Below are 24,580 nucleotides of genomic sequence, written 5' to 3'. Positions count from 1 at the left end.
AAAAAGTTCGTCCAGTTTTCAAGTGTTATAAACACATACATATTATATATACATACACATTATTTCAATTATAAAATATTTCAAATTTTATTTCGAACATTTCTAATTACAAATCATATAACAAATCATTCTAAATATGTGATTCAGGTATGTATAAAACATGTCTTATATAAAATTTATATAGAATATAAAGCTACATGTCTACATGTATACTTTCGTTGGTAGTCATAGAAACAAAGTCAAAACATTACAGTTACATGCTTTTAGTTTTAGTTACAGTTTGTATGATTGTGTAAATAATTTTGTATTATCTTTTAAGTATGGAAAATAATATTTCTTCGAATCTTCAGAAGTGGATTAAAAAATGTTTAAGACATGAATTTGAAACTAAGGTACAAAAATCATTGAATGAACATGTGGACTATACCGATATAGCTAAAAAACTTATACATTCTAAAGAAATGTCTACCTTGTTGAATTCTATGAAAGCTACAGTTGCTGAACAATCAGCATCAAGATCTACGTCAACTGTAATTTCCGATTCTCGACCTCAGTCGTCTTTTTCTTGTATAAGTGATCAAACATGCGAAGACTGGAATTCTCCATTAAATAACGACGAATGTTACAATATTATTATTTATAAAATTAGTCAAGATAAACCTGCTCATGTTAGATTAGCTGGTTATGAAATTCTGTTAAAAAGTGACCTATCAAATTTAAATAGCAATCCAGTATGGGACTTGCTTCGAAAGGCTTTACTGGACGGTCTCACAGATGAGAGTAGATCTATTTTTGCAGCTAGTTTACAAGTACATGCAAAATTGTTAAGCTGTTTACAATCACACGATGTATACACAAATTTATTGGATGCCTTTAATGCTCAATACCATTCGCAGAAGACATTTGAAATATTACCTACTCTAATTGCTGGCATTAATTTTAAGTTTTTTTTACACGAAAGAGTATTCCGCATTATACATTTAATAATTCGTTACAACGAAGAAAAATTGAAAACCACAAGAAATCCCGACAAAAGTACAGAAGAATTAACGGAACAATTTATAACATTTTTAAGTACACACGAATTTGGAAGTTCAATGCAACCTAAACCATTAAATATACTTAACATCATTTCTGTACTAGAACCATGTGCTGATTGGAGTAAAAAATGGATGATTAATTTTATTACTCGAAAAATGTTTTTGAATGCTTTAGGAAAATCGCCAAGTTTATTGCAACAAATAATGCATTACACGCAAAAGGGATTGGAAGAGCCTCCTCATTCTATAACAATTTCTATCTATGATGATTCAATGGAAGTTATCATTAATGGAAATACTATAAAAACAGTAACTTATCTTCATTGTTTGTGCTTTATATCACAACTTTGTGCTTACGAAGCAGGTCGAAAAATCTTAGAAGAAAATGTATTTGATCCTCCCTTTTCAATTTCTGAATTTCTAACTGCTTGTTTAAAAGCCTTAAATAAATTAGCCATGGAAACATTAAATGGTGTATACGATGTTTCTTGTTATGCTTTACAAATTATATTAGATAAACCAACTATTTTATACAATTATGAATTTTATCATATCGCATTATGTCATTTGTCTTCTCTTTCTGAAAATAATATTAAGATATGGGTACATACGTTAAATATTATTTTACACATGTTGGACACAGCAGATGGTTCTTCGTTTCTAATTTCTGAATGCAAAGAACATACGGTAAATTTCGAGAATAGCGTATCAAAATGTCCAGCTATGTTTATTGTAATGATAGCATCTAATATGTTAAAGCAACCTTTTTCTATAATAAATATCGAATATCTTCTAAAATTGTTTAAAGTAATGGAAAAGTTATTTGATATATTTGATGTATATGAAATTATACAACATAAAATAGAAAAAGAATTTTATCCTGCTGTATCATATTTTTACCATAAGCTAAATAAATCTTATCTTGAAAATGAAATTAAAGCTCAACAAATGAATAGGTAATTTCTACTTATGGACTGCATACTTTATTAACAAAATAATACTTATTAAAAATTTATTTTCAGCGCAGTTAATACATTATTGCTTAAAATGGTATCTATACCATTAGGATTGAAAGTTCTTGTTCAGGAAACATCGGTATTCCAAGAATTAATTGAAGGATCTATTGCACCTTTGAGAATGTCCTGGACATCAATGGAAGTAGTTAATTTTATATCATCTGCTGCTTATTTTCAACTAGGACATGATGTAATTGCTACTCTTGCACCTCATGTTTTATCAAATTTGCTTTTGGAAACATGTAAAATATTAGAAGCTCCAGATTATTTTTATGATCCATGGGATCATGGAATTATTCAAAATTTTCTACATATCCTTACATTTTTTTCTCTTAATTTTAAATGTAAGTATAAAATTCTGTACTACTACACTTGAATCTAATATTAACCACTTTTATTGATACTGATTATTTATCTTCAATTTTATTAGGCTTTTCAGCATTTATGACAAATTTTAAAAAATCAGATAATAACGAAGAACTATACTATCCAGTTAATTTACTTCAACTTTTTCAGAGTTCGATAAATTCTGAATCAAATTATCACTATTTGGGACTTTTATCATTAAATACTGTAATCTGGAATTTAAATATTTGCTTATATTTGCTAGAATTATTGAATTTCCAGGTAATATATGAATGAATTTTAAAAACAAGCTGCTGCAATTTTCTTCTTACATTTTACATTAATGTCAATGTCTTGTAGAACATACTATTAGAGCTTCAAAATTTAAATACAGAAGGTGGAAATGAAGAATTTAGCTGTTCGTGTATCGACGAGTATGCTGTAATGCGACAGAAAATTATATCAAAAACATATTTTATTATAAGCAAAGATGAAGAAGAAGTTTTCAAATCAGAAACACAAGATCTGACAAAATTATCTCCTTGGGAATCAAATGAAAAAGACACATCTTTTTCAGAAACTGAGTATGATTCCGAATTGGAAAATTTGCTTCGAGAAAATAAACCTGGACTGTTAGATAGTAACTGGGTTCAACAGATTAGAGATGCATATAAAGTATCATCTGATCCACTAAAGGTCAACATATCTTTCAATTTTATTTGATATACATTAATGCTTAAATTTTACTATATACTTATTTCATTTTTATGAAACACTTTTTTCTTTATTAGGACACAGTACTGATTCAATTAGTAGATCAAATGCAGAAAGCAATTCCTACTGCAGATTGGGGAGAACATTTTCAGTGGCAAGAAAATATAACGTCAAGTACAGATTTTTGGTTTCCAGAAGAAATCCATGGAATTAACTTAGCTTTACATTATGCAGAACAAAATGAAATTTTAGAAAATACAGTAGAAATAAAGGAAAAATTACAAGAGTTTATTAATGCATGTTATAGATTTATAAATTATGAAAGGCCAAAAAAATTTGATGGATTCGATTGGTTTTTATCAACGGTATTTATTATTTGCAAAGGGGAGATACAGAGGTATACTTTCATTTTTTCAGACTTTAGTTTTTTTATAACGTTATACTGCGTAATAATGTTATTTTTCAACACTTTGAGGCCACATATTTTATGTTCGTTTTTATGCTAAAGAAGAGACTAAAGAGAAAATTGTGTCCAGGAATTTCTATAATATACATCACAAAATTACCAATTTTCAAATTGTAAAGTAAGAATAATGGCATAAAAAATGATAAATCTCAAAGTGAATGCGTTGTCAAAGCATTAATTTTTTATTATTTATATATATATTATACCTCATACAAATTGCCTCAGTTGACCGCGAATACACCCTTCACTGGCTATTTAAAACGTTTTACCAGAACAACTTTTATAAGTATTTACAAAAGTATTCTGATAAAAACATACAAATTGCCAGTATTTTATCAAAGAAAAAAGCATAAGGGTAACTCTAGCTAGTCAAAGTATCATCATTGGCAGGTCTCAGGTTGAAAACTTAGTCATCATTTTTAATGACAACGCGCATATAAGATAGTTACTTATCATCATTGACCTACTAAAATAAAATGATACTATAAATCTGATGATTACAGGTGTAAAATATTTATCACACAATTAATCCAGTTTCCGGTAACCATATTTTTATGGCCTAATTTGGGAAAAGTTTTAGATAAATATATGAGAGAAGAATGTGCTACACAATTTAAGTTTATGCAAGTTTTAGAGAGCATTGTTAGCAATGAATTTCCACATATCAAATTTGCTCTTAAGGTAGATACATATATTATGATGTTCTATTTTTTTCCTTAGAAATTTGGACTCGATTAAAGGAAGTGCAACATGTAATTTGAGCGAAATAAAATAATGTTGCACGATTGCGTTTACCTTAATTGAATCCTTATTTCTAAACTCAAGATCATTTTAAAAGTTATAGTAAAATGGATCGTAACGTATCTTTTGTTCTGCAATTATTTCTATAATAATTTTGCTAATTTATTATGTAATACAGAATACTTCTGGAATGAATTGGTCCTTAATATGTAACTTAATGATATCTCAATGTTTTTGGGGCTTACTTTCTTGGCCTCAAATTATGAATTTTTTTGCTATTTGCATTTTATATTCATCTGACTATATAATATACTACTGTGTATCACTTTTGTACCACTGTCAGCATAAGATAATGGAAGATATAACAAATGGAAAATTGTGGCCTGAGCATATGGTATGTGTTTATATATAAAATTTATTTATATATACATAATAATTTTTATATTATTTGTAGGTATTAAATGAGTACCAGTGCCACGACTACATTAAATTTATGGATACATTAGACAAAAGATATGGAAATAGAATTTTACCAAAATTTACCATCAAAGGATTCAATTAAACGAAACTTTTAAAATATGAAAATCTATTTGTAAATTATAGAAACAAAACAATACCTTTTCTAATAATTTTTCATTCCATACAAAAAATTGCATATTTAAATTAATGCGTCAAAATATACATATTTGCTAAATTGTTAACAATTTTATATATATTGTGTGTATTAATAACGATATTGTTGAAGAAAATATTAAACTCTGATTAAATAATTAATAAAGCAGTTTTTCATTTATTTTCTAATAAAATTCACAGGTTGTAATGATCTAACAAACACGTGTGAATATCTTCTTTTGAAAATACTTTGTACCTGGTATGTGCAGTATTTATACAAGCGTACCTTTCAAACTTAGGAACAAGATATAAATTGTAGATTTTTTTTATTGGTAAAATCTTTCAGAATTAGTAGATAAATAATCGTATATACACCAATGACACAGTATTGTCATTTAAGCTTTGCACTAATGGAATCAGTCATCGTGAATAGTAAATAGTTTGGCTACTTCATTCAAATCATCATATTTTGTGCCTTTAGCAAGTACCTAAACAACGAATATACAAAAGATAAACGTATCTTTTAAAGTATGTGTATTTTACTAAATATGAATAAAAGAGAGCTTAATGTTTAATATATTTCATGGACTCACCTGCCTGGCGATAGACATCCGATTAAAAATATTCCAAAGAACTATTCCAACCACAATATCATCGCGTAAATAAAAAATGACTCCTTTTTCAAAGTCATCATAATTTGTAGGTTCCTCTGCTGTAGATTTTGAATCAACATTACGTACTGATTTATCATTTTCGTTTGAGCTTTGTGATTGCGTTGAATGTAACTTCTATGTTAGAAAGATACAAATTATTAGACTCGTCAAAACAAAACGTTGATGATTTATTACCTTTTCATTTGAGGACTTAGCGGTTTCATTTGAAGTATCGATGGCTGTTATCGAAGTATCAGTTTTTTCTGCTTTTACAAAAACTCCTACAGTTGGCAATGTAGAATCTACAATACCAATTGCTTCAAATCCAACTTCTGGTCCTAGGTCGGACCAAAACATTGACTGATGAAGATATGGTTTTCCTAATAAAAATATAAATCGATCAATTTCATTTATATCGATTCTTATATTAATAAATGTTAATTTTAACCCACCTGCACCAGTCATATTTTCTCCCGCTAATCTTCCTGAAACTACAGCGTGATCGTGATGTTCTACTCTTCTTCTACCCAGTCTAATATCATAAAAACAAGCTGCATCTCCAGCAACCCAGAGGTTACTTCTTGCTTCCAATTCTGCATTAACAAGGAAGCCACCTATTTCAGGATCTGTTTCTAAATGCGAAACTTTCGCCAAATCAGTATTTGGTTCAACGCCTACCGCTACAATCACTTCATCAGCATCAATCTTTTCATGTAAAATAAAAAAATAGAGAAAAAAGAAATATTTGTAGTGTTATTTGGATTCTTTATACGAAAATTTTTACGCGAAACAAAAACGTACAACGTTATTTCCTGAAAGAATGAGCGATAATTGTCCATTCTTGTAATAATAGTCTTCAACTTCAGAATTTGGAATACAATTAACACCTTCCAATGTTGCTTTTCTTGTTGCCCATTCACTTAAATATTGCGGTAATACTTGATCCATCATAAATTTCTCTTTATATACTTGATGTACTTTTTTATCTTCGGGTACTAAATAAAAACACAACTATTATTTCGATGCTAATTAAAACGTTGTGTACCACTATAAAAAAAAAAAGAGTAATGAAAACGCACAATTACGAGCAAGTGAGCAAGCGAGTTCCGTTCCAAGAAATCCTCCACCAACTATTACTATATTTTTACATTTAGGATTATGCACATTATCTTCTAAATCAAGAAACTGTTCTTTTGTTCTAAACGTCCTAATTTTATCTTTAACCTCGTCTGGAAGTGACTCAAAAACTGGAAGATTTTTAGGCGATGCACCTATAAAAGATATTAGACGATAATAATTTTACTCTTGTTTTATATATTCTAAAAACAAATCGCTTACCAGTTGCAATTAGACATTTGTCGTATTTTATTTCATAACCATCATCCAACGTTACAATTTTATTTGAAACATCAATTTTTGTAACTTTCCAACCTGTAGCCACAGCCACCCCACCTTTTTCAGACTCAATCAAATGTTTAATTTTTGAATAAAATTCAGGTGGCTCGTAAAATATACTATAACGTAAACAAACAGGCGATAAAACACTTATAAATAATTATCTCACTAATAAATAAATAATTACCTTCTTTGAGCTCCATTCCACTGTTTAAAAAGTAACTGTGCACTTGTTTTCCTATCTGTGTTATACCACAATTCCTTAGATAACGGTGGTCTCATATATGGCAAATCTCCTTCTTCTGTAATTACTAAAACCTATAACAAATATTTACTTGTGCTACTTTTTTTTTGTTTTAATTAAATCAATTTATATTCAGAGACTATTGTAATTTACCTTAGCTCTAGGATCTCTAGATTTGATAGACCTAAATGCAGAAAATGCAGCTGTTCCTCCACCTATTAAAAGGTAAGGTACATGTTGAGGGAATGAACTAGAAGTTGGTGGTGATTTAATTTTATCAGTTCTTCTATGTCTCCTTGAATCCTTTTTATCTAAATATTTCACACAAAATTAATTTTGTAAGTTTTGAAAAGTTAAATGATTATTAAGTATAATTTAATGTATTCTTACCTACATCCTTTTGAGAATCTGATTTCTTAGAGGTAAACCAATTTGAGGAAGATATCTATAAGGTATGTTTGAACAAAGATGTTAAAGAAATAAAAAAAAGAAATCTACTACCTGATTTATATTAAAAATTTGGATCTGTGTTATTTTAAATATTACAAAAAATTAAAACAAAATGTTACAATATATTTTTATCATACAGCGTATATTGTAACTCCAGCAATAAGTAAAGTTGCTAATATCTTCCAATAAGGTGGTGGTGGAGGTGGTTTAGAGCTCTGAGAATCATCTGATTTTCCGCAAACTTCATAACAAGATGATGGACAAGATGCATTAGGAGATAATTCGCATAGAGGTATGTTTCTCTTTGGTTTTAAATACGTACTGTCAGGTACACATTCTTCCGGTTTTATGGTGGTGCCTGGAGGCTTATATGTTTTCTTGTCGCTCACATTGGAACTGAACCATGAATTATTAATGCTAACAATTCCTAAAACAAATAAAAGATCAAAAAACAATTATAGAACTGTAAAATACAAACAAAACATTAATATAAAAAATATTACATACATCTTATTAAAAAATTCAAATATATAAAAACAGTAGAAAGAATTTTATTAATGGTCAACAAAGGTAATATTTGAAGTAATGTAATCAGATTTGAGTTATGAGGTTATATCGCGTGGTGTATAGTTTCTACAGAATATATCACACATAAAGTTAAAGGAATATCAGTTAGAAGATAACATTATTTAAACATGTATATAGAATTAAGAAATATGATTATTAATTATGATTATAAAAATATGAAACGAAATATTAATTTAATATTTAATCGAAGAAAAAAATCAGTTCGAAAACAGAGGAAACATTTAAATAAATTAAATTATTTTTCAACATATAATTAAATGAATGCTTACCAATATATTTTAAAGGTCGGCAAAAACGATTAGCATGGGAATGCCTCGTAAGTTTTGGCAATTGTCCGATAACTCTACCACAGCTTAACATTTTTGACCGGCCAATTTTGGCCTTATGCAATATGGAGGTGGCGCGTGTGGCCGGTTTTGTTGTCCACGCGCACGACTGAAAGCCGCTGTACAGTTTTCCGATTACCCTTAACTAACGCGGGACACTCCATTACCAAGTTAATTGAATTTCATTGAATTTGAAACATTTCATTAGAAAAATGTTATGTACCACATTAGAAACCTAAGAAAATTTCTTAAAACCAGTATTTAATAACGAATGATAGCTACGGTGACTGCGCAATGACAATCATACAAGTTCAGTTTATTCAACAGTTTCAATCATATAGGATCTATCGGCATATACTCGGATATCGATAGATAAAACCATTGAAATCATTAGGCGCATTCAACTCGTGGAGTGGGTGGATTTTAGTGGGTATGCCAAGTATTAACACGTTCAAGAGTCCTCCATGGTCCCGCGCTATCCTGTTTAACGGACTGTGTATTTGATGATGAATTAAAAAAAAAAACGGAAAAAAAAGAAAATAAATCAGGATTATTCAAAAGATACCCTGACGGTTTAGGGCGCCACAATTTGCCCGCGAGATAAGCTTCAGGACAAGAGTGATAGAAATTCAATAAATTTAATTTATTGACTATTTCTTCAGCAACAAAGAACGTTCAGGTGAGACTATTTAATACTGCGACCCAAAAGTATAACCTTCGCCAAATTCAAGGCAATTCAAGGTGGACAACAAATGACAATGAGTCACATTTTCCAAAAAAGGTTCGAGTATACCTTGAAATTTTTAAGCTGTAACGTGTTCTTGTTGTTATGAACCGTTATGGTATAGCTAAAAATTATTATCAAATATACAATTTCATAATGAAACATATTCACATTTGTTTTATTTGTTATTAAAATCATTTGTATTATTGTTCTCCCCTTTGTTTCCAAACAGATGTTTCGTAGAGGACGCTGCAGTTTCGAAACTGAATGTCTACCTAACTTTACTGTTAAACGTCAACCTAAAAAGTTGTAAATGTATAAATTATAGCTGTTCGAAACAAAAACCAATTTTTGAACATGATTTACATATAAAGTTATTTATAAATTTTAAGTAAAAATATGCAGTAAATTATAATGAACACTGCAACATTTTGATAAAACGTCAAATTAGGTAAGACATTGTTTATTATTTACGCATTTTGGTTTTCATGTGAAAGTGTTAAATATAGCTGTTTGATTGCGTTGAAATCATAAACATAATGGAGTTTAAAAAATCAGTTATCAAGTAAAACAAATAAATTCACAAATTGTGCTGCAAGGTAAATCCTATTTTGTAAATAAATCAATATACACGTAATTACGTTTGAACAAAATATAAATTACGCATTAAAATGATTTAATGTAATTTATGAAAAATTTAGTTTATCTTTTAGTATCTTTTATGCTTATAATTACATTGTTCAAGCTATAAAAGTAAATATCACTTCCACTGCTATAAACTTAGTCCTGTGCTTTATAAAATAATATTTTATGCTAGTTGAATTTGATTCAATGTTCTATGTAATATAATGGAAAATTTTATAGAGTACCATTTAAAAAACAGGAGGCTATTTAAAAGAATTAAGGAAAAAGTATTTTCTAAATGTTTATTAACATTATGTGTTGCTTATTTGACACAGATAAATTTTAGATAAAATTTAGATAATATAAGACAAATTGTTATAAATAAAAATATGCTGTCAGTTCAATCAAGTAGAAAGGGTTATTCTTATATGTATCTTATAAATGTTCTTTTTATAGCTAAAGTTTGACCTATTTTTCTTCAGTGACTAGTGCATTCAACTACCAGCTGCTTCTGAGTACAGATCATGCTACAACAAGATATTTGAATCAAACATCGATCATGCCAGATAGGTATACTTTTTATAGATGTTATATTCTAATTTTAGTTAAATTAGTTAAACCAGTGATCACATGAATTATTACATTTTATTATTGAAATATAAATACTATTTATTAAAAAAGTGTATATCGGCAATTTTACAGGTCAATATGAATGAAATATTTCATGGAAATCAAGAATTTTATTTAAAATGATAGTTTATAGGTGATATTATTTTATTATTATTTTGTAGTAGTTTCCAAATATTAAATTTTACTTAAATAATTATAATTATCGTTTATCTTAATTAAAGCAAATTTATATGTTGTTGCGTAAAATTGTTATTAATTTATTACAATTAATTAATATAGGAATCAAAAAATGGACAATGATGAGGAACAAAAATGCAACATTAATGAACCTGGTACATCTGCACCTTTAGATTGTCAATCTAATTCTAATCCTGATATAGAGGAAGAAAATACAAAGGGGTAGATTATATATTTTGTTATTTTCTTTTGTCAAGAAGTATATTTAAATTTTTTACTAATATAACTTATAATAAAATAAATGTTACATAGGCAGAAGATATCAAATTTTATGATAGGGGGTTTAGTAGGAGCATCCCCACCAAAATTTGTTACTCTTGAGGAAATTATAAAAGCTGCAAATGGCATGAAAAACATGGCATTGGCGCACGAAATTGCGGTGGACAAAAATTTTCAGTTACAGAAACTTGAACCAGATGATGGTACATTTCACAGAAAAGTAAAAGAGATTATGCATAAAGCATTTTGGAACTTATTAGCTGAACAACTAGCAGAAGATCCTCCAAATTATACACAAGCATTGGTCTTATTACAAGAAATTAAAGAGGTAATATATAATTATACGCATATTTATACATTCTTCTTATTTATCTTGCCGTTTTGCAGACATTAGATGAATTAGTGTTGCCACATCATGCGAAAATTCGAGAAAACTTAAAAGAAGTACTTGATATAGATCTGATCAAACAACAAGCAGAAAAGGGTGTTTTAGATTTTCATCATTATGCGCAATACGTAATTTCAATAATGAGTAAAGTTTGTGCACCGGTAAGAGACGAAAAGATTAGAGAACTCGGTCAAAAGACAGATGTTATTGAAATATTTCGAGGCATAATGGACGTATTACAATTAATGCGACTTGATTTAGCGAATTTCACTATCACCATGATGAGACCAAATATAGTTGCTTCTAGTATCGAATACGAGAAAGCAAAATTTGCTGAATTTTTAAAAATTAATGGCAACGGTTTGCAATACACTGAAAAATGGATATTAAGTCATTTTGATCCAACAAAAGTTACAGGCAGTTCATCTGATATTAATGCTGTACGGCAGCTTACACATTCTCTTTTAACCGAAGCATATCTTGATCTTCTAGAGTGGGATTTTAATCCAGATGCAGAAGTATGTTTTAAAGAATAGAATTTTGCATAATTTTCCTTATATTAATTGATTAGTTTGGGTAATTTTATAAATTTGATTCTTTTTTTTAAGACTTTAATGCTGGACCAAGGTCGATTATTAGAGTTACGTGATAAGACCAGCAGATTAAGCATTATAGGATCGGCAATATTACTGGTAAACAACACAGTGGGTTCACCGGTTCATGGAGTGTCGAGTTTAAAAAATGAAATTAAACAACATCTTAACATACTGTTGGATTCTGTACATTCAAATAAGTATGCACATAAAGTATGCATATGATAAAATTATCATATGTTAATTTTACGCATATATATTGTTGCTAGGGATTTGCAAACCGTAATGCCGAATGTTTTATTGCAAATTAAAACGGACTTGAAAACAACATTGCAAGAAATTGGTGCTGAACCTTTATCTCCAGAAATGGAAACGTTATTAGAAGGACAAATATTAGATCTTATTAACCCAGATCATAAAATCAGACACCTTATAAGTAGGTATTGGATGTAAATTTATAATATCAATTTAATTAATTTATTCATTTTCCATGGTTTTTCAGGCTTGAGAATTCGGCAATTTTTGCAAAAAATAATACTTTCTCAATCTGCTGCTCCCCAGCATGTACCACCAGGGCTTTCATCGCTTCAAGAAGAATTAACAGCCATAGCGGCTCAGTTTTTAATACTTATTTCCCATAACCGAAGCGTATTCGGAGAATATTATCAAGAAATTGTTACCAATGCACTTCATAAAAAAGAAATGGAGGAGAATAAAGATACAAGCGGAGTTCATACCATGGAATTATAAAAAAAAAGTTGAAATCTTTAACTGATCATTACGAGGAAAGCATGTTACGTGTTCATTAAACAGTACATTAATTAAACCATAAGTGCTGTATATACATACATATATTTTAAAACAACAATTTTTATTTGATTGCATAAGTTAAATTTTGTAACGAAACGGAAAAAGTGTATTAAAAATACATAAACAAGAATGTTATGTAGGAAAGGTTCTAATACTGACATAAATTATATACGATAGAATTAATTACTTGGGTAAAAAGACCTGAAAAAACATATATTTATAAAATATATAAATAGTAATTGATTTATTTTTAGTTATGTAAGCATTATTTCATACATACGTTAATTATAATTCAACTTTCGCTAACTAGTGTTATAATTTGTTACGACTTACTTTCTATATTTGGTGCTTTAAAACATTCTTTTTATAAAATATGATACTCAATGCAATATTGAAAACTAAGATGTAATATATACTTGTATATAAATATGAAAATTAAAACAATTTCTACTAAAAGTTAATTATATTTATAAAATGGACTAAATTTATTTTACGAGATTGTATCCGAGTGCTGCAGCCAAGCACTAAAAATACAAAAATTTGCAATAGTATCTCCTATATACAAAATGTTCGATAACAGGTGGGAGAAAATTTGAGAAGTGATTCAAAGATCAAAGCAAGGTCAAAATAAAAAAATTAAAATGTAAAGCGCCTGAAAACGGCAACCTGCACAACACCGCGCAGGGTCGCACAGGCGCAGTGATGCGCAGGGTCGCGCAGGCGCAGTGATGCGCAGTAGTGATTATTAGAAATTAATGATCAGAAATACGACCACTTGAGTATGTACTACTAAGAAGTTATTCTAAAGGAGTTCTGTCCAATTCTACAAATTTTTTGATGTCTAATAAACAATACAGCATATAAGCAATAATATTTGCAATTGTACCGTATTGTATTATTGGAAAATATGTCATTAAACCTACTTTACTTGGTACTATACCCAAAACTTTATAAAAAATGGTATAGCGGATATCAAAAGAGTTAAAAAAAATGGTAACTTGTTAAATAGCGTTATTCTGGTGTTTAACTAATAAAGTAGCGCAGAGTGCTCTGTCAAGAGCTTAAAATGAACTCGAGATTCTTATCAGCGATATCGATGATCAGAGTGGATAAACGAAAAGCTGTCAGTAAGTGATCACAATGATTATCGAGAGAATAACAGACGTAGCACGTTTCTAAAATTGTCTCCCGTATCGTTACTGGTTCGTGCACAAATTTTCAACTACCTTTTTTTTTATTAATCATCGCCATCGCAAACTCATTTTTGCGTGAACCCAAATCAAAGAGTTTGAACAATTAATAAAGTGATCAGATAAAACTAATCTGTATACGTGGATCGTTTCCACGTTTTTTTAAACCGGATATATGCAGAGAATAATGAAGGGATAATCGGAAAATTACATTGCACTGTGACGATTCGTGCAAAAATACTGTTGGATTATTAATATTGTAATAATAGGTATTAAACATATATCTATCAATGTTGTGCAATTTTACTGTTCAAGTAAACAATTTGTTAAAAGTTCTCTTCGGCTTCTTTTTTTTTAATTTCAAACCTAGTCGATTAATATCAAATAGTGCAAAATGTATGTTTACGTATATTTTAAAATATATATGTATGTACCTATAAACTTCAACGAACGATATTATATTGATGTTCCAATTAATTAAGGAAATTTGATTATCAATTGTAACGTTGCTACTTATACAAAAGATTCACGCGTAAAATAAACATCGAGATTAATACAGGTCTGTATAGGGGGATTTATCGACCGAGAATAATACGTTAGTCAGAGTTGCACGAATCGATAATCCATCAAGTTCTTCTGGTTTTTTTGATACCACGGAATTATAAGAAAGACGTGCCTTTTCATTTGTCAATGATCTTTATCTTTCAAGTTTGGGCAAACAATGCGATACACACGTGATATCTTTCTTTTACAAAATAATTCTTATAAATATTTCAAGTTTATTGATTGAAATTGCAGTACTGTTATTTTTGATCGACGTATCAAACATATCGATACGTTTGAAGGTTTTAATTATTATTAATATTAATATTATTTTACATTTCGATAAAACAAAATTTCATTTTGATTTACAGTTCTTCAAAAAACATGATCGTAAAAAAACAGTTACTACTACTGATTTATACGTTACAAATCATCTACGTGCTCGGCGAGGACAGTTTAATTGATCCGAAAGAAAATGAGACGAATAGTTCGAGGAAAATTGTATCGTTAGATCGCATCGATTATTTTACGTCTCCTAAAGTGAACGATACGTACCCGAAAACGGAAAATTTGGAAACCGAATCATTTCTGTGTAATACAACAGGTATGTTTATATCTTCTTGAGATATTCATCGCAAATATGTGAAGATAAATTTGTTACTTTTTTTTATAAACAGGATTAATATTTATCATGAAAGTATTTCTACATTTCACTTCTTCTTTGTTTATAGATCATAAGACGGTACAGAATTTAACGGTTGATTTTGTGAGTACCGAATGGATACTTTTATCCTGGCAACCTCCGTGTGAAAATCCGATAAACGAATCATTCACTTATTTAATTTATGTATGCTCGAATGAAAAATGCTTTCAAACAAATGAAAAAAATACACGATATAATGCCAGTAATTTAGATCCATGTACCGAATACGAATTTACCGTGAAAGTTGCTCAGACGCATCCGGAACTGGATGGGGTTAATGTGACGGCTAAAACGAATTACAACAGTAAAATCGCATTTATTATTTATCATATAAATTTGCTTACGCAAAATTATTGAATTTAATATTTTATATATGATTAAACTTTATTCATTATGTAAAGGCAATTTTTTTATTTTTTTTAATTCGTTTCTACTGAATTGATCAAGTATTATAAAAAGCGCCATTTTTAAAATCTTGAAATATTATACACATGTTTTAGTTACCGAAATCGGAGACGTTCAGGATTTGTTAGTACACACGACCACTAGTACAATTAATTTAAGTTGGAGAGCACCATCGAAATATCCAGAGTGTGTACAGAATTATTTGCTTACAATATGCTCTAACAAAACCTGTGACAGTCAGTATACTATACACAAGGAATATATTGCAAAAGATTTGGTTCCATGTACAAAGTATTCTGTTATAATTAGAGCTGTTTCGTACATAGTTAAATCTGATGGGCTCAATATTACATTAAAAACAAATTCACCAAGTACGTTAATAAATACGTATTATTATATATCAGTAAGTAGTTATTGTTTTTTATCTAAAAAATAATATTAACCATTTTGAATAGAATCTAGTAAACCTCGGGACCCGACCGTGGAAGCCAGTGCAACTTCATTATTTATTCATTGGCAACCACCAGAAGTGGGGTCAATGTGTATTACACACTACCGTGTAACTATTAATCCGGAAACAACAACAACTATCTCAACTGAAACAAATATAACGATAAATAATTTACGCGCGTGTACTTCTTATTCTGTTTATATTAATCCAGTAGACCAAGACAATAACGATGGAGATATGGTCGTTATAAACACAAAAACAATACCAACCGGTAATGACTTTATCAGAAATATACTTGTTATGTTACATACTTTTCTTAGCAACTGAATGTTTTATTTTTCAGTATCAAGACCACCGATATTAAATAACAAAGAGTCATTTGTTACAATGAACACTATAATGCTATCGTGGAAAATTGAAAAAGGTAATAGTAGTTGCATTTTAACATCTCTAAGAGCCCTGTGTAATTATACATCGACCGCTGGACACGGTTACGAGATTACAAATGGACAAGTTGAAGTACCTATAAATTCTGGTATTCAGGATGAATTTCTTTTTATAAATTCACTGATCAAAGAAGTTAGCCCATTCACAACATACATATGTTGGGCGTATGTTATTAACGAAGCAGGCATTAGCGAATTAAGCAAATTAACAAGTTTTACAACATTCGAAGATAGTAAGTAAATGCATTGAAATTACAGGAGGTAAACATATAAGACTTATGATTGATCGGTTCAATTTTCTAAGTCATTGTTAAAACCAAAGAAATTAATAATAAAAACCCTAAAGTTGTATAATAATTTGAAATGTTTAATATTTCAGTACCATCTTCACCTATAGCCACTGTTAGAAATGTAACGTATTCACAGTTTGAAATAGCATGGGAAACACCGGCGTATCTACCAGGAAATCTACACGAATTTGAAATTGTAGTCGAATGGGAAATATGTTTTCCTATACCTGATTGGTGTACTTTAAAACCCTCAAGGAATTCCATACATTTAAATGGATCTACGTTTAATTTTGAATATTCTTCAGCAATACCATACACAAATTATACAATAAAAATGAAAGCAAGAACAACTGCTGGTTGGGGAAACTACAGTGATAATATAGTATTTCAAACACCAGCTGGAGGTGACTGTTTATCTAAATAAAATCACAACTATTAATATTTTAATAACATCAAATTATATGCACCGTTTGTAATCTCAGTTCCAGAAATGGTTTCCAACTTCTCGTACTTAATTAAGAACAACGAACACGATACAAATACATTAGATACTATTTTAAATTGGGGTTTTCCATGTTCCGTGAATGGAATAATAGAATATTTTAATGTATTTGTAAATGGAACTAGAACCAATTATGCTCCAGACTCTTTTACAAATAAACAATATATTCCGAATACCATTAGCAAAAATGATATAATTTCAATTAATTTAAAAGAACTGAAGGCAGAGTATAATTATACTTTTGAAGTATCTGTTAAAGTTAAAGGAGTTCAAGATTTTGGTGAGCCTGCAAGACACACTGTTTTGTATCCTGCTGGAAGTATGTACATGAACTCAAATATTACAAGTCAATTATACTTAATATAATAATTATATTTAATTGTAACTATATTCAATTATAGTAAATATATAATAAAACGTATTGCACCCTACACTTGTCTTGCTAAAATCTAATTTTACCTATTAGTTATGACTTATAAAATCTTTATATATTTTAGTTCCATCTCAACCTGATGAAGATTATATTAAATCTATAACTATAGATCCATCTAAAGCACAAAGATCTACTACATCAGCTACACTTTTACTTCCTTTATTTCCTGATATAAATGGCGATGCCGTTTATTATTCTATTATAGTATCAAGAATCGAGCGTAACACTGCATCAAATACTAGATTTAATTTGACAAATCATATATGGCCAAATATATCATCATGGGCTGAAGCTATGTTAAATGATTTTACAATACCTTACCAAGCTACCAGATTATGGTGGGATCCCTATCGTAGGTGATACATTTTTATAATAAGTTTATGAATTTATCTAACAGTACATAGATTATTATATATATATTTTTTCTTACAGCTAATTATGTTGCTGATTATGGTGACATGAAAGCAGTAAAATATACTATTGGGGAAGATATAAATTGTAAAGAATTTTCTTCAAATACCAATAAGAAAGTTTATTGTAATGGACCTCTCAAACCAAATACATGGTACCATGTTAGGATGCGAGCATTTACTCATGGTGGATATGCTGATTCTACAACCTTTGTAATAAAAACCAGTTAGTACTTTATGTTTTAAAACACTCTTATTATTCTTCAACCATCATTTTGTAGTAACTTTTACCTAATTACTTTATTTGTTAAAATTTATTTATTACATTGATATATTAAATATTTTATTGCATTATAGATGCTGAAATAAATGTTGGACTTGTTACTGGAATAATTTTTGGTATTTTATTCTTTGGAATCTCAACTACAGTGATGTTGTTAGTTCGTAAATATTCACCTCAAGTGTAAGTATAACATTTTTATACCAAGTTTCTTTACAGATAGTTAATATCAGATAAGATCATAAAATATGCTTGATAGAAGCATGAAAAATAAAAATCTATTTTTTAGAATAATACGGCGATTTTTACATCCCGATATGTCTGGATCACCAGTTCCTGCACCATTTTCAAAAAAAAAATTTATGGCCCGTTGCCAACAACTCATTGATAATCCTGGAAAATTAAGCAATGAGTTTCAATTGCTACAAACTCTCAGTGTTGACTTACAAATGCCAACTAATACTGCGTGTTTACAAGCGAATAAAAAGAAAAATAGATATTCTGATATACTTCCATGTAAATACCTACAATTTTGTAAAAAAGATATGGAAATATACTCATGCTTTACTAAGCCCATTTTACATTTTCAGATGATTTTTCGAGAGTAAAATTAGAAGTCATTGATAATGATCCCAATACTGATTACATTAATGCATCCTTTATTAAAGTAAGTAAACAAAACATTATTATAAGTGTTTGCTTAAATTTATATCAATTTCACATGCATTATTTTTAGGGATACAGCGGAGAAGATGAATACATAGCTTGTCAAGGTCCAAAAGAAGAAACTACATTTGATTTTTGGAGAATGATAGAGCAATATAATGTCAATATAATAGTTATGTTGACTGAATTAATTGAAAAAGGCAAAGTAAGATTTTTTTTAATACATATCATTAAAATTATAATTGAATAATAAAAATATTATTTCATAGGAAAAATGTTATCAATATTTTCCAATAATTAAAGAAACATTTAAATATGAAAATATGACTATAAGATGTATAAGTGAGTTAGAATATAGGTCTTACACACAAAGAACACTAGTCTTACAAAAGGTATCATATATATGTATATATAGATTATAACACTTATAATAATGCCCATTATTTCATTATACTTTAACTATAAACATATTATAGGAAAACAAAAAAAGAAATATAACACATTTACATTTTAAAGAATGGCCAGACCATGATGTTCCAGAAGGTTTTGACTCGATGATTAATTTTTGTCAAATTGTACGTCGTAATGTTTTAGCTAACAAAGGATATATTGTAGTTCACTGCAGGTGAAAATACAGTAAATTTTAATGTGACATTATAAGCATCCTACATAGATATTGGTCTGTAATAAATTTTATTTTTTTATAATCTTATTCTGTTAATACAGTGCAGGAATTGGTAGAACTGGTACTTTAATAGCAATAGATATACTTTTACAACATATTCGAGATAATAGAAAATTAGATGTATTTGGAACAGTATATAGATTACGGCGCCATAGAATTAATATGGTACAGAAAGAAGTAAGAAAGTTAAAGATAATTTATATTCATATTTATATAAGTTATATTTTATTTACAATTTTTTATTAAATTTCAGAGTCAATATGCTTACATATATAATTGCATAAAACAAGTGTTAAAAAATCCCTACTGTTTAAAAACTTGTAAGTTTATTGTACCTGGTACTAAAAAAGATTGTTTAACATTCTTTTAAGTATAATTACTAAAATGATCATTTTTCAGATAAACCACCACCTATGGATCCATTTCATCAAGGTACTTCCAAAAAGAAATAAGACTGGTACCAAATTCAAATATAAAACTAGTCAGTAGCTTTGAGATGTATAATATAAAGATATGTAACAAAAAGTTTATATTATATGATTCAAAAAAAATTATATGCAATGTACATTACACAATTCCATTTATAAGTCCCTTTTTTTTATTTAGCAATATAAACTTAGTTATCACATATTCTCCCCAAGTTACAAACACATCAATACAAAATAATTATTTTTTATAAAATTCTATTAATAAAATAAATTTAATATCTATATTTTGTAGAATAATCTTTAGGTGAAACAACTAAACCCCTACCTTTTCTGGCACCTCTATAGACTGTTTCAATTATATCGATCATTTCCTGTTTATCTTCTAGTGTCCAGTTTATTTTGTTATTATTTCCAGTTCCCAAGTCAATCATTATATGTTTATTTCTAAAGAAGAACATGACTGTGCAAGGGTCATATAACTCATACCTAGAACAATTAAATTGACATATTCTTAAAATAATTTAAAACAGTGTACTCTGCAATAAAAAAAAATATGACAATTAAGAAAACTTTCCTATTTTCCTAGCAAAATTATTTGAAGTAACATTAAGTTTGTTAAACTTACATTTTGTTAAAGTCTGGTACTTGCGTAATATCAACTAAATAAATAACAGCAAAGTTTTTTACTTTTTCAGCAATATTATAAAGAACTTCATCCATTTTCATACACATTGGGTCCCAGTCATGACCAAATCTAATAACCTAAAATGACACCATATATAAATGCTTATTAAAGATAAATATCGACGTTATGAAACATTCAAGAAAATTCGAAACATAAATTTAGCTTCAAACTTACAACTACTCTATCTTCTTCCGACAAAATTGCTTGATCTACTTGCCACCCATTGTGAAGATGTGACAGCATATAAGACATTGTGTTTGTTGTATATTAAACTCACGTTAGAAAAAAAATTAAACAATTTTATTTAATACAATTACTCTCTTTTTTAACTTCGATTGAAACACTTCTTTTATAACGTCAGGTAATCACTGTCTAATCACTAACACATTTATATATGTATATATTTAATTAGCAAAATTATTTCAAAATGATAAGTTATTTGTATAATATTTATTACACGATTAAATACATATATAACTATAAATTATAAATTACAATTTTTCTTATTTTCGTTTCATTCAAAATAATCAACACTATTACTGCGCCAATGTGTTTTGGTTTATAGTGCCCCCTAGTGTCAGAATCAAAATTTAATAAAAAATTTCTAGTTATCAAATGTCTCTAGATAGTACATACCTATTTATTTTTATAAATATTTTTATTTCATATTATATCGTATTCTCTTTTAGTTAATTAATCAATTAATTATAGTATTATTTATAATTTATTCGATTTTCTACCAAAATTTCATGCATTTATTTGAGTAATAAAAACAAGTATTGTATATTAGAAATATATAACTTTTTTAATTAAGTCCTGTTTTGTTTTGAAAAGCTTCATTTTAAATGTTTGAAACAATAAATGTTTTGTTAACAATGTAAACAAAGTTGATATATGTATTATATAGGTATTCACATGTTGAATTTGTTTCTTGGTTCGCACACAACTGATAGGAAGTGATACAAAGAAATGTCAACGTGTAATGTAATTTACATTTTTTATCTATACCGCTGCTCTTTCTTATAAAAATGCAAAGAAAGGTACAGTAAAAATACATACAAAAAAAGAATAAAATTTAGAAAAAACAAAATCATGGCAACGAAATAATAATAATAATTAAATATTTTGATTTGTAATATTTTATATACATTAGCATTTATTGTATACACGTATGTTCATATTTATAAAATAATAATATGTTATAAATTGTTAACGATATTATCAAATATTTATACAAAATAAATTTATTCGAAATTTGAAATTTTTCGTTTGACAACAATATTATAACTGTGTTGTATATTAACTTATGTGTTAAATTTCTGATTTACATTATATATTATATGAAATCTTTGATTGCAAATGATTTGTCAATTTAAAATTATGTTAAACATATGTTTTACATTTTGTTAACTATTAAATTATATCACATTAATATTATTTTTCAGATAAGATGATTCGGTAGGATCTATTATTAATAATTTGTGTGTACAAAAACTATAGTTATGAATAAACCACAGCAACGTAAATATATTTTATGTTTATCATTAAAAATATTCTGCTTAATAATTTACTTAATACATTTTTGTTCATTTATTTTTTAGGAAACAATCAAGCTTTAAAATATATTAGTTTAATTACCCTTACTCTACAAAATGCCATAGTTGGACTTAGTATGCGATATGCACGTACAAGGTCAGGAGACATGTTTCTTTCATCAACTGGTATATACTTTATATTTTTGTAAATTAATATATTTTTCTATATGTAGTCATTATTTTCTATTGTAGTAATAATTATTTTTTTCAGCTGTTGTTATGGCAGAGGTTGTTAAGCTTATAACATGTTTAATATTGGTTCTTCTAGAAGAAGGAAACTTGCAAAAATTTTTTTATTCTTTAGAATCATCAATCATTAAACAACCTATTGATACTTTAAAAGTATGCGTGCCGTCGCTTCTGTATATTATACAAAACAACCTTTTATATGTATCAGCATCTAATTTAGATGCAGCAACTTATCAGGTATAAGTAATAGATTTTGTATTTCTATTCTTCTCTATTAATGGTATTCATTATTTTCATATGTATTATTTTTCAGGTGACATACCAACTAAAAATTTTAACAACAGCTTTTTTTGCTGTAGTGATACTGAAAAGGTCGTTAAGAAATACTCAGTGGGGAGCTTTAGTATTATTAATAATAGGAGTGGTGCTGGTACAACTAGCACAAAGCTCAGGAACTACTTTACCGTCCGGTATAGAACAAAATCATTTAATTGGATTTTCAGCTGCTTTAAGTGCGTGCTTTTTATCGGGTTTTGCAGGGATATACTTTGAAAAAATATTAAAAGACTCAAATAAATCTGTATGGATGAGAAATGTACAGTTAAGTCTTCTGTCATTACCTTTTGGATTAATGACATGTTTCATAAATGATGGCGCAACACTGAAGAAACAAGGTTTTTTCTTTGGTTACGATTTGTTTGTTTATTATTTAGTTGTACTTCAAGCAGGTGGAGGTCTTATCGTTGCCATGGTAGTTAAATATGCTGATAATATACTTAAAGGTTTTGCTACATCTTTAGCTATTATAATTTCTTGTATAGCATCTATATATCTTTTTGATTTCAAGTTAACTTTACAGTTTTCTTTAGGTGCCGTTTTAGTAATATGTTCGATTTTTATGTACGGATATCAGCCAAAATCAACGTTTACAGATACACATTCTCCTACCAATAAGGTTTGATGTAAACTAACAGAGATTTATCTTTAAGATAGACGTGATACTACTGTATACAGACAATTTTTTAACATACTTATTTGACAATAATTTAATATAATTTCCATGTAAAATAGTTACTACCCGGTATGTACATCATATCACTTGCTTTATCAGTATTTCGTTATATTGCCTGCACAAAAATTTGAGTCTGTTTCATAACATACATAATAGCAGCGTAATACTGTGATGGCTCATGTTTCGAAATCTCAAACAATAATCTATTAATAGATCATCTATTATTATCATGAATGTATTATACATACATCTGAGTAAATATATATGTGATTAATATGAAAGTTAATTAAAAAGTATTTGAACACATTTTTACATTAAATTAACAAAGTATATATGTTAATATGTAAAAATATTCATAGTAGAATATATTGTGAACATTAAAGTACGTTTATATCAAAATACATATAAAGAATAATACAATTTTGTTTCAACTTATATACATATATATATTTTTATACAATCTTACTCTTTTATTGTATATATACATAAGTATATGCATATAGTTGAAATTGTACTTAATTTTCAAAATATATCTTTCCATTTATATTATACTTAAATTTTAATAAATACATTTAAATGTATGCATGTTTACTATTTAAAAAATTCATTTATATTAATATATTTATAATAAGTAAAGGGTAAACACAAAATAATTTTTCTTAATTTCAGAATGACATTAAACCCTAAAATAAAATTTTGATTTTGGATAATGGGTACTGTGCAATATAGTCTTCTTTTGGTTAAAGGACGCTACAAAGGAACGGTCTCCCACCATCTGCCCGGTTTGCTCTTGTTCTTTACATTCAAAAGAAGAGGTGGGTAATCTTCTACTGTCATGCGTTCAACTTCCAG

At 28.2% G+C, this 24,580-nt stretch overlaps 6 protein-coding genes across 16 annotated transcripts; 4 read left to right on the top strand and 2 right to left on the bottom strand.

Moving 5' to 3' along the window:
* Positions 1–11: 11 nt before the first annotated feature.
* Positions 12–4,998, top strand: LOC117600286 (protein broad-minded). Of its 2 annotated transcripts, none has more exons than XM_076689959.1 (9): positions 12–147; positions 351–1,996; positions 2,063–2,400; positions 2,487–2,683; positions 2,762–3,097; positions 3,193–3,512; positions 4,085–4,262; positions 4,501–4,716; positions 4,777–4,998. In XM_076689959.1, exons 2-9 carry the CDS (start codon positions 462–464, stop codon positions 4,882–4,884), a joined length of 3,228 nt encoding a protein of 1,075 aa, XP_076546074.1. In that variant the 5' UTR covers positions 12–147; positions 351–461; the 3' UTR covers positions 4,885–4,998. The 2 variants fall into 2 exon arrangements, with proteins under 2 accessions (XP_076546074.1, XP_034171396.2); XM_034315505.2 differs by having other exon boundaries at positions 320–1,996.
* A 173-nt stretch (positions 4,999–5,171) lies between these two features.
* Positions 5,172–8,818, bottom strand: AIF (Apoptosis inducing factor). Of its 2 annotated transcripts, XM_034315547.2 has the most exons (13): positions 8,534–8,818; positions 7,999–8,103; positions 7,814–7,917; positions 7,617–7,671; positions 7,380–7,537; positions 7,170–7,300; positions 6,926–7,101; positions 6,667–6,858; positions 6,389–6,582; positions 6,040–6,292; positions 5,783–5,967; positions 5,528–5,722; positions 5,172–5,422 (listed from the first exon to the last, which is right to left on the bottom strand). In XM_034315547.2, the coding sequence occupies exons 1-13, from the start codon at positions 8,622–8,624 to the stop codon at positions 5,351–5,353; spliced, it is 1,911 nt and encodes a 636-aa protein (XP_034171438.2). In that variant the 5' UTR covers positions 8,625–8,818; the 3' UTR covers positions 5,172–5,350. The 2 variants fall into 2 exon arrangements, with proteins under 2 accessions (XP_034171438.2, XP_034171428.2); XM_034315537.2 differs by having other exon boundaries at positions 7,814–8,103.
* Positions 8,819–9,040: 222 nt separating this feature from the next.
* On the top strand, positions 9,041–13,167 carry LOC117600309 (T-complex protein 11-like protein 1). 6 transcript variants are annotated; one of them, XM_076689961.1, is made up of 10 exons: positions 9,041–9,269; positions 9,547–9,765; positions 10,421–10,508; positions 10,641–10,701; positions 10,848–10,967; positions 11,058–11,352; positions 11,412–11,930; positions 12,021–12,205; positions 12,275–12,441; positions 12,508–13,167. In XM_076689961.1, exons 4-10 carry the CDS (start codon positions 10,688–10,690, stop codon positions 12,753–12,755), a joined length of 1,548 nt encoding a protein of 515 aa, XP_076546076.1. In that variant the 5' UTR covers positions 9,041–9,269; positions 9,547–9,765; positions 10,421–10,508; positions 10,641–10,687; the 3' UTR covers positions 12,756–13,167. The 6 variants fall into 6 exon arrangements, with proteins under 6 accessions (XP_076546076.1, XP_076546077.1, XP_034171485.1 ...); XM_076689962.1 differs by having other exon boundaries at positions 10,395–10,508; XM_034315594.2 differs by lacking the exon at positions 10,641–10,701.
* Positions 13,168–13,320: 153 nt separating this feature from the next.
* On the top strand, positions 13,321–20,352 carry LOC117600276 (Protein tyrosine phosphatase 52F). Of its 3 annotated transcripts, none has more exons than XM_034315489.2 (19): positions 13,321–13,942; positions 14,920–15,152; positions 15,280–15,555; positions 15,752–16,027; positions 16,112–16,378; positions 16,451–16,786; positions 16,933–17,247; positions 17,326–17,664; positions 17,843–18,130; positions 18,211–18,414; positions 18,546–18,651; positions 18,758–18,984; positions 19,059–19,135; positions 19,205–19,339; positions 19,404–19,526; positions 19,611–19,759; positions 19,861–19,996; positions 20,073–20,139; positions 20,219–20,352. In XM_034315489.2, exons 2-19 carry the CDS (start codon positions 14,933–14,935, stop codon positions 20,269–20,271), a joined length of 3,594 nt encoding a protein of 1,197 aa, XP_034171380.2. In that variant the 5' UTR covers positions 13,321–13,942; positions 14,920–14,932; the 3' UTR covers positions 20,272–20,352. The 3 variants fall into 3 exon arrangements, with proteins under 3 accessions (XP_034171380.2, XP_034171370.2, XP_034171362.2); XM_034315479.2 differs by lacking the exon at positions 13,321–13,942 and adding an exon at positions 13,951–14,274; XM_034315471.2 differs by lacking the exon at positions 13,321–13,942 and adding an exon at positions 14,461–14,850.
* Positions 20,353–20,519: 167 nt separating this feature from the next.
* On the bottom strand, positions 20,520–21,571 carry Dim1 (thioredoxin-like protein Dim1). Its single transcript, XM_034315769.2, has 3 exons — positions 21,107–21,571; positions 20,873–21,009; positions 20,520–20,733 (listed from the first exon to the last, which is right to left on the bottom strand). The coding sequence occupies exons 1-3, from the start codon at positions 21,182–21,184 to the stop codon at positions 20,520–20,522; spliced, it is 429 nt and encodes a 142-aa protein (XP_034171660.1). The 5' UTR covers positions 21,185–21,571.
* A 162-nt stretch (positions 21,572–21,733) lies between these two features.
* Ugalt (UDP-galactose transporter) lies at positions 21,734–24,090 on the top strand. 2 transcript variants are annotated; one of them, XM_034315706.2, is made up of 5 exons: positions 21,734–21,972; positions 22,378–22,453; positions 22,534–22,653; positions 22,739–22,953; positions 23,030–24,088. In XM_034315706.2, exons 2-5 carry the CDS (start codon positions 22,435–22,437, stop codon positions 23,675–23,677), a joined length of 1,002 nt encoding a protein of 333 aa, XP_034171597.2. In that variant the 5' UTR covers positions 21,734–21,972; positions 22,378–22,434; the 3' UTR covers positions 23,678–24,088. The 2 variants fall into 2 exon arrangements, with proteins under 2 accessions (XP_034171597.2, XP_076546079.1); XM_076689964.1 differs by lacking the exon at positions 21,734–21,972 and adding an exon at positions 22,038–22,101 and having other exon boundaries at positions 23,030–24,090.
* Positions 24,091–24,580: the final 490 nt, after the last annotated feature.

Source organism: Osmia lignaria, chromosome 9 (genome assembly GCF_051020975.1).
Source record: "Osmia lignaria lignaria isolate PbOS001 chromosome 9, iyOsmLign1, whole genome shotgun sequence".
Lineage (NCBI taxonomy): Eukaryota > Metazoa > Arthropoda > Insecta > Hymenoptera > Megachilidae > Osmia > Osmia lignaria.
Note: the sequence above shows the minus strand (reverse complement) of the source record. Positions and strands in the feature narration are given on the sequence as shown.